General features: G+C 45.0%; 1 protein-coding gene across 1 annotated transcript in view; it reads left to right on the top strand.

The window, feature by feature from the left end:
* The window catches only part of TTLL9 (tubulin tyrosine ligase like 9), a 38,597-nt gene extending 23,255 nt beyond the window's left edge, over positions 1-15,342 (top strand). The window contains exons 11-15 of the mRNA XM_019748496.3: positions 7,085-7,143; positions 7,971-8,167; positions 9,692-9,805; positions 10,922-11,046; positions 14,940-15,342. Coding sequence (XP_019604055.2) covers positions 7,085-7,143; positions 7,971-8,167; positions 9,692-9,805; positions 10,922-11,046; positions 14,940-15,016 — 572 coding nt within the window. The 3' untranslated portion in view covers positions 15,017-15,342. The remainder of the gene's footprint in view (positions 1-7,084; positions 7,144-7,970; positions 8,168-9,691; positions 9,806-10,921; positions 11,047-14,939) is intronic.
* The last annotated feature ends 704 nt before the right edge of the window (positions 15,343-16,046 follow it).

Genomic DNA, 16,046 nt, shown 5'->3' with positions numbered 1-16,046 from the left:
CCAGGGGCTTACAGTCCTGTGGGGGCAGGGGAGCCGAGGAAAGCATCCCTGCTCTGCTCAGAGCAACTCACCCCAAACTGCTCTGCTTGATGACCGTGCAGTGGTGTGCCTAACATTCACCTTGATTCATATTCACGGGATTGGACAGTTTGCGCCCCTTTGGAGAACGTCTGCCTCCTTTTATGGGCCTTTTCTTCAGAGCCTAGTCATTGGCTCACTCATTGGCTCAAATACAATGCCATTTTCACCCATCAGATTGGCAGGGATCAAAAACTTGATAAGACACTGTGGGGCACACATACGTTGCTGGTGGGAGTGTAAATTGGTACTTCTGAAGAGCCAATCGAAAGACAGAAGTGCACTTCCTCTCTGACCCAGCAATTCTCCTTCTGGGAATTTCTCCTACAGGTACACTCACAATGTAGGAAAAGGGAGGTTTGAAGGTTATGCATTGCACAGCCTTGTCTGTGAGAGAAAGAAAAAAGGAAACAACTAATTGAATGACTCATTTATACAATGGAATACTACATAGCTATTAAAAAGGAATAGAGGAAGTGCTTTATGTACTGATATGAAATAATCTCCAAGACATATTGTTATTTGGGGAAAAAAACACAAAGTATAGAACTCGGTGAAAAGTATGTTCCCATTTGTGTTAAAAATGATATCTCTACATATGTTTTTATCGGTGCATAGCCATCTCTGAAAAGATACATAAGAAACTGGAAACAGAAATTGCCCTGTGGAGGAGAAATGGGTGGGTGGGGTCCAGGGTGGGAAGGAGATATTTCCTCATATACATTTTTTTTTTTTTAAAGATTTTATTGGAGAAGGGGAACAGGACTTTATTGGGGAACAGTGTGTACTTCCAGGTCTTTTTTCCAAGTCAAGTTATTGTCATTTCAATCTCAGTTGTGGACGGTGCCGTTCAGCTTCAAGTTGTTGTCCTTTCAGTCTTAGTTGTGGAGGGCGCAGCTCAGCTCCAGGTCCAGTTGCCTTTGCTAGTTGCAGGGGGCACAGCCCACCATCCCTTGCGGGAGTCGAACCGGCAACCTTGTGGTTGAGAGGACACGCTCCAACCAACTGAGCCATCCGGGAGCTCAGCGGCAGCTCAGCTCAAGGTGCCGTGTTCAATCTTAGTTGCAGGGGGCAGAGCCCACCATCCCTTGCGGGACTCGAGGAATTGAACTGGCAACCTTGTGGTTGAGAGCCCACTGGCCCATGTGGGAATCGAACCGGCAGCCTTCAGAGTTAGGAGCACAGAGCTCTAACCGCCTGAGCCACCAGGCCGGCCCCCTCATATACATTTTTATACCTTCTGACTCTTGAACAATGTAAATGTATAATCTGATTAAAATATCAACATCAGAAAAATGTTTTTAAGAGTTTTAGACCTGAGCAATACAAGAAAAGGAGCAAACAATCCAGAAATATATTGGAAATAGATCAGCAGGACTACATTACCTGCATATGGGAGAGATGGAAATGGAAGGTGAAGTGGCCAAGCTTCTGACTTGGGCAATCCAGCTAACACTTTTAGCCAATTCAAAGCACTCTGCCTTAATTTCACCATTCGATTAAGTGTCTGTCAGAGGTAATGCGTTTGCCTCGCCTGCATGTTAGAATGGGAGTGGGCTCTCCTGAGAATTTTTTATAATTTGTTTTTGTCTATTTTACCAATGTCAGCATTTCCAGTATGTTTGTTTTATTTTGTAATTCGAACAAGCATTTATCGTATTAATGTCATCAAGTTTATTTTAGTTTCCCACTTCATTTCTTATTAAAATTACAGGTAAAACGCTTGGAACAGTCCTGAGCCCAGAGGGATTACTCAGGACAGGTCGTGGTTCCCCCACCCCCATTTCAAAGTGTTTACAGATCTCTGGGCATCATAGGTTCTTATTAAACAAACCCAAGCTCAGCACTAGTTTCTATTTGATGAGGCTTTGCTGTTTTCACAGTGAGTGAATGCATGTAATTTTCCACCCCTTCTTTTCATTGTTTTTCATTTTTAACATGAAAAGATTTAAAATATGTAGAAAACTGCAGAAAAGACTAGTATAACAGAAATCCATGCAACTACATCCAAATTCAACAGATATTCTCATTTCGCCATATTTGCTTCAGATATTACACACCGACTTTTAAAATAATAAGGCAACTTTGGATCACAGAATAATAAGATGTACATTTTTAACCTGACTTTAAATATATATTTACATATGTAGTTTACACACAGTTATTCAAATATATGTGCATATATAGAGACATACATACACAAAATACAAAAATATTCATCTCACCACTGTAATAGTAAAACGTAGAAACACCCTTGAGGGATGGTGAGACGAGTGATAAAACATCTCCATGAGACTGTGCAGCTGTAAAATGCAATGAGGTCGATTGATGTGTCATGAAAAGGAATCTAAAACAGACTAAGTGAAAAACAACATGCAAGGTGTAGAACTGGAGTGTTTGTCATCCCATTTTTGCTTTTAAGGAAGTATGTTCCTATTTAGAAGAACGTATGAAAGGATAGGATGTTCACTAATCTATTAACTCTGAAAACGGCAGAGGATTAGAATCAGGTCCGGAAACATTTATTTTCAACTTCATACATTTCCCTATATTATGAATTGTTTTTACAATCAATAGGCATGACTTTAATAAAATCAATAAAACATTTAAAGGACATAGCTTTCATAATAAAAGTGGTATAACTCTTTAAAGACAGATCAGAAAATGCAGAAATGTACAAAAAGGAAAAAATAAAAGAAACCTTTCTAGTCACATTTTCTAGAGATAACTACTTACTATTTTGATGTATTTCCTCCCAGGTTCGTTTGTACAGTTTTTTGTTTTTTTTTTTGTCATTGTCTGCCTTTTATATACAAGTGATCTCACTGTACAAATATAACCTTTTTTCACTAAACATTACGTCAGTATTTTCCTGTAGGTATTTTTTATTAGTTACAAAATATTCCACTGAGTCGATTTACTGGTTTAATCCTCTATGCTGCAGGCATTCAGGAAGTTTCTTCCTGGTATGACATACAATGCTGCACGAAACATATTTTTTCATAAATATTTTACTATATTTAAATTTTTCTTTTGGATGATGTTAAAAGGGTGTAAATACTGGGTAAAGTGCATGTGGCCAGATTGTTTTCCAGAAGACTTTTTACATTTTTACCTTTTACATTTTACATTTTTACATTGACAGGGCCCATTTCACCCCAGCTTTCCAGTACGGGGGACAATAATTTTTTAAAAGTCATTTCTGAAACAATTGGCACATCTAGGTAAAGCATTTACAGGCACTCATTATACCAATATTGTAACTACTCTGTGAGTTTTGAGTTTTTCCAAATAAAAAGGCTTAAAAACATGTAAATGACTTCATGGGGAAGGAAGGGTTTGCCTTAGAATTTCCATCTCTTCCAATTTACATTTTTCCCCATTTACATCTCTTTAAAATTGTATATATTCTATTACTAGAAACTTTGAGCGTTTTCCAAGATGGTCTTTTACCAGTTATATTTTCTCTTTTATGTTTTCCTATCCTTTATTTATTAGGGTCATAAAATTTTATTGTTAACAATTCATACAGGATATTCATGTGACAAAAACATCAGCCTGTCATATTTGCTACAAATCTTTTCTCTGGTCATGTTTGCCTTTCATTTTTGCCTTGACATCTGATTATTTTTATTTTGACATAGCTGACTCTATCCACTGATTTTCTTTGTGATTTCTAAGCTAAGAAAATTCTTTCCCCTGAAAAATTTCACAGCTAATCAATTCCACTTCTCTATGAATTGGTTTGAATTGTTCGTTTACTCTTTCCTACTTGGCCGTTTGGTCCATGGAACCTGATTTCAGGTCTTGCTGTGGAGACGGGAGGATCTGAGGTCAGCTGACCAGTTACCCACTCTCTTCTCTTAGCCCCCTTCTCGCTTCTCCGAAGAGAGGGAAGTCCCTGATTTCTCCTCCCTGAAGGAAGGAGCACTGTGTGAAGTGCTGGAAACGTTGCTTCCTCCATCACAAGGGGGCGAGGTCCCCTGTTAAGCCAATAACTCAATTTGCTTGAACATCCTCTTTTCCAATTTTTTAATTACAGCTTTATTGAGATACGTTCACATACCACATAATTCACCCACTTAAAGCATACAGCCCAATGCTTTTTATCAGATTCACACAACCATCACTACAATCAGTGTTGTTTTTTTTTAAAGATTTTATTGGGGAAGGGAAACAAGACTTTATTGGGGAACAGTGTGTACTTTCAGGACTTTTTTCCAAGTCAAGTTGTTTTCCTTTCAGTCTTAGCTGTGGAGGGTGCAGCTCAGCTCCAGCCGTTGTTAGTTGCTGGGGGGGCGGGGGGGGGGGCGCAGCCCACCATCCATTGTGGGAGTCAAACCAGCAGCTTTGTGGTTGAGAGGACATAGTGGCTCAGGCAGTTAGAACTCTGAGCTCCTAACTCCGAAGGCTGCCGGTTCGATTCCCACATGGGCCAGTGGGCTCTCAACCACAAGGTTGCCAGTTCGATTCCTCGAGTCCTACAATCAGATTTAGAACAATTTTGTGACTCCCCAAAAGAAACCCTGTACTCATTAGGTTCTATTTCCCATTTCCTTTCAAATCCCTTCCCATCCCTATGCAACCACATCCTATCTCTATATATTTGCCTATTTCAGATATTTCATATAGATGGATTCATACAATATGTGGTCTTTTGTGTTTGATTTCTTTCATTTAGCTTAGTGTTTTCAAGGTTCATTCATGTGGTAGCCTGTGTCAGTACTTCATTCCTTTTTATGGCCAAACAATATTCCATTGTATGGATGTAGCACATTTTATTTTTGCATTCATTTGTGGAGGCACATTGGGGTTGTTTCCACTCTGGCTATTATGAATAATGCTGCTGTGAACGTTTATGGACAAGTTTTTGTGTGGACATATGTTTTCATTTCTCTTGGATATAGACTAGAAGTTGAATTGCTAGTCACATGGTAATTCTATGTTTGACTTTTTGAGGAACCTCTAGACTATTTTCCAAAGCAGTGCACCATTTTACGTTCCCACCAGGATGATGTGAGGATTCCAATTGCTACATATCCTTGTCAACACTTGTTATCATCTATCCTTTTTATTATAGCCACCCTAGTGGATGTGAAGTGGTTTGGGTTTGCACTTCCCTAATGATTAGTGATGTTAAACATCTTTCCATTTGCTTCTTGGCCATTTGTAAATCTTCTTTGGTGAAATGTCTACTCAAAGTCTTTGCCTATTTTTCAATTGGATTATTTGTCTTTTTAATTGTTGAGATGTAAGAGTTCTTTATGTGTTTTTAATACTACTCCCTTCTCAGATACATGACTTACAAATATTCTCTCCCATTCTGTAGGTTGTCCTTTTTTTTAGGACTACTTTTTTAGAGCCATTTTAGGTTCATAGAAAAACTGAGAGGAAGGTGCAGAGCCTCCTCTGTTATCAGCATCCCCCATCAATTTGTTACAATTCATAAACCTACATTGACACATCATAATCACCCAGAGTCCATAGTTTACATTAAGGTTGTGTATTCAGTAGGTTTGGACAAATGTATAATGACATGTATCCATCATTATTGTATCATACAGAGTGTTTTCACTGCCCTAAAAATCTTCTGTACCCCACCTTTTCACTTTTTAACAATGTCCTTTGAAGCACAAATGTTTCTAATTTTGATGAAGTCCAATTTATTTTTTCTTTTGTCTCTTGTGCTTTTGGTGTCCCATCTAGAAAGGTCTGCCTAATCCAAGGTCGCAATGACTTATATGTTATTCTAAGAGCTTTAAAGTTTTAGCTCTTATATTTAGGTCCATGGTCCATTTGGAGCTCATTTTTGTCTGTGGTCTGAGGAAGAAGTCAACTTTGTTCTTTTACGTGTGGATATCCAGGCATCCCCATACCATTTGTTGAAAAGACTATGCTTCTTCCCTCGCCATTGAATTGCCTATGGTCAAATCAATTGACCACAAACGTAAGGGCTCTTTTCCTATTTAGTGGTTTGTTATATGCTTATTCTTTTGAAATTAAGGCAGAAAAACTCTCAGACAAATGTGAAAAAAAGTCTTTGAAACACTCTAAAGAAGACATTCTCAGAAAATGGTGCTAAGAGGATGCCTACCTTCTCTCGAGAGTCTGAAGCCACCTTCCCCTATCTGATATGCTACAAACATAAAGACACATATGTTTTAGAAGGATTAGACCTGGGTCAGTGACCTAGAGCCTCTACTCCCCATATGTAAACTGTCCCTGTAAGTCCTGGAGAAAGTTGCATCTTCTGGTCATTTCATGAGGTTTGGGGGACCCTTCCTACTTAGCTGTGGCGGGGGGACGGTGTTGAGGAGGTGCTATTCTGAATGGCTGGCCCTTAACCTCCCTGAGCCTCAAGGTCTCTTTGAGACGAGGCGCACATGAGAGGATGGATGTGAACATGCTCTGTAAGCTACAACGTGCCACCGATGATACCAGTGGTGACAATGGTGATGATACTGAAAGGCAGCCTCTCAGAGCTGGGACGTCAAAGGCCATCTTGAGCCCACCCCCAAGCTGGATCACTTCACTGTTCCTACAAAGTGGCCACCCAGCCTAAACTCCTTTAGTGACAGAGAGTTCCGAATGTCCTGAGATGGCTGTTCTAGATTTAGTCTTTCTACTTGTTAGAAAGTGTTCTCTCCTCTTGATCTGAAAAATCATAATATCAGCTATGCCAGGCACTGTGAGAGGTGCTTCTAGACATTATTGTACCTGATCGTTCAAATGACCCTATGAGGTCAGTACACCAATATGTACCCCCATTTAATAGGTGAGAAAAGAGGCTCAGAGAGGTTAAGTGACTCGCTCAGGGGCTCACAGCCAGTAAAGACACAGGCGGGATTTGAACCTAGACCCATCTGACTCCAAAGCCCATGCACTTGACCTCTGGACTGTTCTATAACCTTCCCCCATCAAGTCCCAAGCAAGGGCCTTAGTTTGGTTCCTGGGGCTGCATGGAGCAGAGACGCCTTTCTTGTCCTTGACCATCAACCTCTGCCAGATGTTCACCTCACCAATGTTGCAGTGCAAAAGACGTCCCCCGACTACCACCCCAAGAAGGTGAGCGAGCTGGGCTTCTGCCCTCTGGGTGCAGCGTCTGGGGCTGGCTGGGGCAGGGAAGCAGAAGTGCCGGGGAGCCCAGGACAGGCCCGTATTGGGCTCATAGTTTATCAGTGAGGTTAGGCCCACCCTTCCCGTTTGCAAGGCCCAGGGCATAAGCACAGATGGAGGCCCACCCAACATGCATCTAGATATTGAAAAGTCACAATCAAACTAACACACCCTTTCACAAAATTTGTCCTATCCTTCTGCCTTGACAGATATGCCTCTATCTATCTATCTATCTATCTATCTATCTATCTATCTATCTATCTATCTATCTATCTATCTATCTAGTAACCTGCAAGGCCATGTTCAAATTTAGAACTCTGACTTCTCAGAGTTAAGACACAGGGAAAGGTCCCCAGCTCACACCCGCCCCCTTCTTCTCCCTCTCCTGGCTCCATCCTATAGAGCAGGGGCCTCCTGAATACCACCCACCCTGCCATGAACAGCCCACTGGTCACTCCTTGAGCCTTGGGGTACACACATGGTCAGTGTAGTCTGTTCCCGGGAAGCGGGCCCAGGGAAGAGGCCTGAGCAGGGCATTTGGGATCATGGGTACCCAGGCTGTGTACTCTAGAAAAACACACAGGCTCTGGGTGGACACATTCCCTTGGGAATACAGAATCTTCATCCCACAAGGGGGGGTTCACTCGGGCTTCTTCTAACCATAGGACTCAGGGCTGCACCTCTCTTGTCCAAACCTGAGGGCCCTGCTGATGATAATTGTTGGAGGGTCCATCAGGCCAAGTCCCAGTTAACTGAGGCGCCCTCTCCCACCTCAGGGCTGCAAGTGGATGCTCCAGCGCTTCCGACAGTACCTGGCGTCCAAGCACGGGCCCCAGGCAGTGGAGACACTCTTCAGCGACATGGACAATATCTTCATCAAGAGCCTGCAGAGCGTTCAGAAGGTGATCATCAGTGACAAGCACTGCTTCGAGCTGTACGGCTATGACATCCTCATAGACCAGGACCTCAAGCCGTAAGTGGGTGGGCAAGTGGCCTGGAGAGCCAGGGGGACGTTTTACACATGCTGCACCCAGACTGCCTGGGTTTGAGCTCAGCTCTGCCACTTCCTTTTTCTGTGCCTCAGTTTGCCCATCTGTAAAATGGTCATTGTTATGAGGAATGAATGAGGTGTTGTCTGTAGAGCCCTGAGCCCCATGCCTGGCACTAAGAGGCCTTTCCTGAATATCTACTGAGTCAGGGATCTCACCCTGGTACCAGAGAAGAACTTCCCCTCTGTAAGCCCTGGTGCTCTGGGCATGCAAAGTGCCACATAAGGGAGCATCATGGTGATCCACGCCAAGAATTGGGTGCACTCCTACAGTGCCCATGAGGAGGCCGAGCCGAGAAATAGAATAAGCCTGAGAGTGCAAGGACCGCAGTGATGGCCCTCACAGATACAGCAGCACATGGAAGCCCAGTGGGGCTGTTCTGGGAGCTTGAGGTCCAGCAATAAGAAGTCCAGGGTAGGGCCCGGCCTGGGGTCATAGCTCCTGGGCAGAGCTGCTCCCCGATGGCCCTGCAGCTCATGGACCCAGCCCCTCCCCAGCGTCACTGTATGGTGCTGAGGGGCTTTCTGAGCCAGGAGTCCGAGTCGTAGAGCCAGACCTCAGTTGGGCCTGGGGGTCGAGGAAACAGGGTTCCAACAGCAGCAGGTCGGTCTCCTTTGTCTCCTGGGACAAGATGTGGCTGCGGGCGTTAGAGTGGACACTGAAGGGGGAAACAGGCTTGGGACGAGGCAGCAGACAGTGGAAAGTGGGGCCCAAGTCTCCCACTGACCTGCTGCGTAAGCCCTTCCTCTCTGTGCCCCAGGTTCTTGTCCGTAAATGACAAGGTTGCAAAAAACGAGAGGTTGCAAACTGGAGGTCCTAGGGCTGCTTCTGATCTGCACACACTTTGAGTTTGGCTGTCAGAATGGTTTGTGGTTGGTTTTCATTTAAAGTCATCTAAAAATTGGGAGATGTTTACACAAAAATCTGGATTGGGGCTTTTCTGGAAAATTCAGATGATCTCGCAGTTCTGGGCTCACATTCGCACAGGGCAACACTGTCATGAAGCTGGTCATAGCCAGCCCTGTAGACAATGGAATGTTCTTTCCAGTTCACCCCAGTCTCCACCCCTCCCCTATTTCTTCCCAACCCCTGACAGGGCAGTAGGTGCCATCTGTAGTCAGACTTGCACTAGGAAAGGGAAGGTTTTCTTGTATTCATAGCTCCATTGGAAGAAGGAAAAACAACAATAGACGTGAAGGCACCAAAATCATTTGAACCCCCCCCAGCTTGCCTCATTTATTGCCTAACCCCCGTGGGGATTTCAAGCTTGTGACAATTGTTCTCAGAAATTTTAGCCACTGAAACCTTTCTTCTAATGGAAAAGTGGAAAGGGAAACTCTGATTGAATTGAGGGTGGGGCCCAGGTACCCCATCTAGCCCCTCAGTGAAATTCCAGGAGTTCCAAGGACCAGGTAACCGTAAAGCTCTCCCCTCCCCTCCCTCCCCAGATGGCTCCTGGAGGTCAATGCATCCCCATCGCTGACAGCCAGTAGTCAGGAGGACTATGAGCTCAAGACCTGCCTCCTGGAAGACACCCTGCACATCGTGGACATGGAGGCCAGGTGAGGGAGGGCAGCCTTGTTCCTATACCCCCCTGCATGACAGCCGGGGCTCCCACCATGGCAGATGGAGAACTCAGAGCCTTGGGACTTGAGCGGCCCTCAGAGACAGCTCTGGTCTGCCCTGCCATTTTATAGATGGAAAAACTGAGATGTCCACACAGGGTTGGAGCCTGGTCCAAGGACTCAGCCCTTTCAGGGCAGAGCAAGTTTCTGAGATTTGGTCCAGCAGAATTTCCTCAACACTTCCTGACTGTGGGAATAATTTATTGTCAAATGCCTAGCTGCAGTAAGTGCTCAATAGGAGACTATATATTATTATAACAATGTATATATAATGGAAAAAATCCAGGGTCTGACTTTAGGAATGACTGAATCCAGGTGCTCAGTCAGTGTCGGTTGGTCTTCTCTCTCTCTCCCTATCCTTCTCCTTCTCTCTCCCCCTCTCTCATCTCTTCCCTCTATATTAGCTTCCCCCCCCCCCCCCCACTCATTCCAGCAAGAGTTTGAGGGCTGACTCTCATTGTTCATTGGTGGGGATTGGGTCACATACCCATCTCTAAACCAATCATTATGACTCTGATTGGCCAGGCCGTCTTGTGCCCACCTCCCAGGGGGTGGGGTTAACCCCACCTGAGCCATATGAGTGAGAGAGGAAGGAGTGGTTCTCAAAGGTAAAACTGAGGTGTACCCTTAGGCTGAAAGAAGGTGAAATGGATGCTCAGTAGGCAGAATCTCAAGTCTACTATATCTATCATTACTTATTCATTCAACAAACATTTGAGCCCCTACTGTGTGCCAGGCCCTGTACCACACACTGGGGACACAGGAACGGACAGGACAGATGCAGTCCCTGCCTTCACAGAGTTTATGATCTGGGGAGGACAAGAAGGTGTACATTACTAAGGGTGAGAGTGAGAGCCGAGGGACAAAAATGGGGATGACCCCTCTGAGACCTGTATGGGCACCTGGGAAACAGCCAGAGAGTAGATGGACAAAAGAAGGAATTCTGACCGTGTGGAAACCAGTAAGGTACAGGGCTGAATCAGGAACCTGCTTGGGCCTTAGGGCCCCATCACTTGCCCCTTCATTAACGCTTTGTGTCTCCTGTCTGTCCAGGCTCACTGGAAGGGAGAAGAGAGTGGGAGGCTTTGACCTCATGTGGAATGATGGCCCTGTCAGCAGAGAAGAGGGGCCTCTGGACCTGTCAGGGATGGGAAACTTTGTGACCAACACACACCTTGGTATGTGGGGCCAGGTGGGGACTGGGTACCAGGGATGTGTCATGGGAGGTGCCAGGTCATCTAGGAGGCAGCTTGGCACAGTGGTTAGACTGTTTTCATTTGATCTACAATTTATCAGCTGTATGACCTTGGGCAAAGGACTTAACCTCTTTGTTCTTTATTTGTAAAATGAAGATTAAATAGTTTCTATCTCAATATGTGCCTAGAACCCTGCCTGGCACATAGTGAGAGATATTAATCTGTCAGGAGGTGGATTTCAAAAGACATAGGAAAACAAACAAACAAACACCTCCCACGATATGCTAAGAGAAATTAAGGACTTCAGGACTTGACCTTAAACTTGGTGTTTTCAAAAAATGAAAATTTTTCCTGATTATAAAAATGATTCACACTTATTATAGAATATTTGAAAACTAAAGAAGGAAAAAGAAAACCATCCAGACATAACCATCTTTTACAATCTGGTGTATTTCCTTCCAGTTTTTCAAAAATGCATATAGTCATACTTTTTCTTTTACAAAATTGGCGTTGGGCTGGAGTTTTGAGTCACACTTTCCCATATAGCATTTTCCACGTCATTCAACAATATCAATAAGCGCCTCTCTTTTGGAAACATTTTTTGGTCAGGTCCAGACTCAATATTTTACATATATTATCTCATTTCAGTTTCAGGCTTTTATTATCATTTTATAGATGCGGAAATGGTCTCCAGAGGTTACACAACGTGGTTAAGTTCTCGGTTATAAGCGGTGAGCCGGGACTTGAACTCTAATCTGAGTCTAAAACCTGAATGCCTAATTGCTCGGCTCTCTTGTTCCTTAGCAGTTAAAGACCATATGGCAACAAAATATTCCAGCTTGTGTAGACGCCAAATTCGCTAAATCAATTTCTTAGAATAGAGCACTTGGCCTGATTTCAGTTGTTTACTTTTATTAACAATGCCATAATGAACAGCCTTTCACATACAGCTCAACTAAAAACCTGGCTGTTTGTTTAGGACAGATTCCTACAAGTAGAATTACTGGGTCAAAGGGATGGCCTTATTACAGCCAAATTGCTTTCTAGAAAGATTATATGAATTTGCCAGCTCTGAATTAAAAAAACAAACAAAACAAAAAACTTCACCAACTTGTGCATTCCATTGACTACCGGTGAGGTTTCAGATTTTTAAATTTGCATTTCTTCTTTTGTAAGCTGTCCACATTCTTTATCTATTTTTCAATGGGTTGTTTACATTTTTCTAAATGTATAAAGGCCTTCAATATTAATATGTTGAGGACATTACCACTGTCAAACTTGCAAACATTTTCCTGAGTCTGTAATTTGCTTTTTCAATTTTGTTTGTGGAATCTTTTGTTAATGAAAAGTTTTAAATTGGGCTTGGCTGCAAACAACTAAAAAGCCAACTAGTAGCTACAGAGAGAGGGATTGATTTGTCTTGAGCCACAGGAAGTCTTGAGGTTGGCCGTACAGGGCTGACATGATGGCTGCACGATGCCCCCAAGGACCCAGCTTTCCTTTTACTGTTTTGCCATACTTGGCAGGTCGCCTTGGCGCTCCTGCTTGTTGCCTCATGGTTGCAAGGTAGCTGCTCTAACTCCAGACACTATTTCCTTGTCCCAGGCAGGAAGAAACAGGAAGGCCCTGGGGCCAAAGCCTTTCCTTCAAGCTTTGACTCTTTATTCCAAAAGGGAAGCCCTCCCAAGGAGCTCTGTTGACATCTTACCCACCAGAACTAGGCCACATGGCCACCCCAGCTGCAAGGAAGCCTGGGATGTCAAGTAGTTTGCCTTGAGGAAGTTGAGTCGAGGTTTGTGAATGGCTTTTTCACAGCATATCCCTAGTGTCTGCCACATTGCGTTGTTGGAGGATGACTATACTGTATAGTACTTTCAAGCTGTGCAGAGAATCACCTGGAAATCTTACTAAAATGCAGACTATGATTCAGTAGGTCTGGAGTGAGGCCCAAGATTCTAACAAACTTCAGGGTGATGCTCCATTAGTTAGCTGTTACTGTGTAATAAACCTTCCCTAAACCTCACCGCTTAAAACAACTATCTTATTTGCTATTCATTCTTCAGGTGTCGCCTAGGGTCACTCATAGGGCTGCGGGCACCTGGCAGATTTCCTGAGACTTGATGGCCGAGGATAGCCTCATTCACGTGTGGTGGTTGACAGTTAGCTGGGCCTCTCTTGTTAGGTGGCCTTTTGTCCTCCAGCAGTGCTGCGCAGGCCTCTTCACATGGTAGTCTCAGGATTCTAAGAAGGCAAGAGAAAACGTAGCAAAGCCTCTTGAGACCTAGGCTTAGACGTCCCACAATGTCATTCTGCCACAATCCATTAGTGAAAACTAGTCAAGCTCAGATTCTCAGGGTGAGGAAATAGACTCCACCTCTTGGTGGGAGGGGTGGCAAAGTCACCTTGCAGAGAGGTGTGCATATAGGAATGGGAGAAATTGTTTCAGCTGTCTCTGCTAACAATCTACCGAAGATATCCATGCTGCTGGTTCCTGGGCCCTGTTCAAACAACAAAGGTTCAGAACAGTGGTTTCTCACCTTGGCTGCCTATTGGAATCACATGGGAGCTTTAAAAGAGACCGATGTCTGCGGGAGATAAAGATACAGCTGGTCTGGACATCAGTCTGTTTTAAAGCTCCCAGACGACTTCAAAGCACAGCCTAGGTTGACAGCCACTGCTTCAGAAGTCTCTAGAATAATTCCCAAGTCTCCAGTGGAGTGTCTGGGCGGATGGTGGTGAATATGAGGAGCTGCTGGGGGTGGGAAGAGTATTGAGGAGACGAGTTTAGGGATGTGTTGAGGGATCTCCCGGTGCAAAGATCAGCAGGCAACTCAGATGAGTTTAGAATTCCAAGGAGAGATTTGCATTGGACGTGAAGATTTGGGAGTAACAAATGAGCCAATTACAGGTAAAGCTAGGGTCCATGGAGGTTACTTTAGAAAACCCTGGGGTTGCAGATAATGGGCTCTCAGCTCAGTGAAGCCTTGATGACCAGTGAGTGCTGAGGAGGCACGCGCGGGGCTTTGGGGGGCTGAGGATGGCCGACACCGCCAGGTCAGTCATTCAACCAGCATTTGTGAGGGCCATCAGTGTGCCCGGCACAAGATTCAGTGATGAACGGAGTTGCCTCAAGGGTCAGCTCTGAGAGCAAATAGGAAGTAGGTAACGCCGTGAACATGCTGGGAGAGGAGGTGTCTCAGAAGCTGTGTCAGCCTCTCAGCATGAACTGCCTGGGACACACTTCCATGAGAGTAGGGGCAGCTGTGGGGAAGATTCCTCTCTTAGCCAATTGTGCCTGATGTAGAGCATTGGCTAAGGGAGAAAGCTAACACTTAACCTATTAGGTGCCAGGCACTGTGCTAGCTTTAAATACGTTTTCACTGAGCAAAGCCAAAAGGAAAGGCAGTGTGGGGTAGTGGTTAAAAGCTTGACCTCTGGAGCTGGATAGCCTGTGTTCAAGCCCCAGATGTACTTACTGTGTGATTTGGAGCAAATTACTTAGCTTCTGAGACTGTTTTCTCTTCTACACATCATTCCGATGAGAGCTCAACAAGTTAATCTACACTGAGCACCTGAAGCAGTCCCTGAGGTACGTCCCCAATGAGTGTTACCTTCTTTTCATGATCTTTACACTCATCCCATAAAACAGGTATCCTGGTTTACAGATGAGAAAACTCGAAATGGGGCTCAAAATGGAAAATGACCTGTTTCAGTTCAGGAGTGGAGCCAGGATGCAAACCGCAGGCCATCCATGGTTGCATGGCTCCTGCTGTCCCCTCTTCCCACCAGACAGTGGAAGCACAGGTCACTCCACCCCCTCAAACCTCCTTTTCTAAGAACAGGCCATCACAGCCAATATTCCACTTCCCTTCCAGGTTGCATCAATGATCGGAAAAAACAGCTGAGACAGCTATTCCGCTCCCTTCAAGGCCACAAGAAAACTTCCAGCTAATACCCAGCCACTGGGAGGAAAGTGACCCTGGGAGGTGCCGTGCCAGCCAGTCCCCTCTCCACTCCATTTCCAACACAGCAGCACCTCAGATCACTCGCCTCCCTCCCTCTGGCGGGGCCACAGCTGCTCCTTGCTGCTTGCGCCAGGCCCCCTGGTTTCCCCCACCCCATCCCGGGGCTGAATGGGCTTTAACCTTACAGATTGGATTGGTGATCAGGCTCAGAGGACAAATGCAGCAAGTTCTGCTACACCAGAGAGATCATGTCTAATAAATGAGCACAGGCCTTACTCAGTCATTGGGCACTGGGTCTGGCTCAGGGGATGCTGTCAGCTGCAGCCACATCCTCCTGACTTTGACCTGTTGATGTCTCTCAGGTCAGTGCTGAAAGCATCCTCCAGGAGCAAGGGTTCAGGAGCAGTTATTTGTGTTTATTAGGGGTCTGGAGGAGGACTGAACCCTAAGTACATCTTCCCCTCCTTGTAATACATTGACCTTGCATGTCAGGGGAACCCATTGAGCTCTCAACCACCTGAAAACCAGGCCAGAGCATCCCCATTTCTCAGACGGACAAGGTGAGGACCAGGAAGGCAGAGCTGCTTAGTGAAGGTCCCTGCAAAGGTGCACTTATCTAAACCAGATGGGTGACATGGGTGCCTCAAGTAGGCTGGGAACTGAGCTTTATAAACCAAAGCCTTGGGCTGGCAGGCAAGGTGATGGCTTGGGCAGTTGGTTGCCAGTAGAAATTCATTTTCCACATTCCTATGCCTCCTTTTGGTTTAACAGGGGTTACACCACGAGTGGGCTGGTGGGCTGACTGCTCAATGGAAGACACCAGGCATCTTCCTCTACCACTCTCCCTGCTTAGGACAGTTCTTTTGGCTGCAAACAGCAGAATCTGACTGCCCAGGGAAGGAAAATACTGGCAAAGCCATGAAGTGAACGTTAGTCTTGAGAAGTCCAGAAGCCTGGCCACTTTGGGTCTCCTGCCTCCAGGGCATGGTGACTTCCTTCCATCCCTGTGACTAAGGC

This window comes from Rhinolophus sinicus, chromosome 13, assembly GCF_057876585.1.
Source record: "Rhinolophus sinicus isolate RSI-liver-muscle chromosome 13, RSI-T2T, whole genome shotgun sequence".
In the NCBI taxonomy this organism is placed as follows: Eukaryota; Metazoa; Chordata; class Mammalia; order Chiroptera; family Rhinolophidae; genus Rhinolophus; species Rhinolophus sinicus.
Note: the sequence above shows the minus strand (reverse complement) of the source record. Positions and strands in the feature narration are given on the sequence as shown.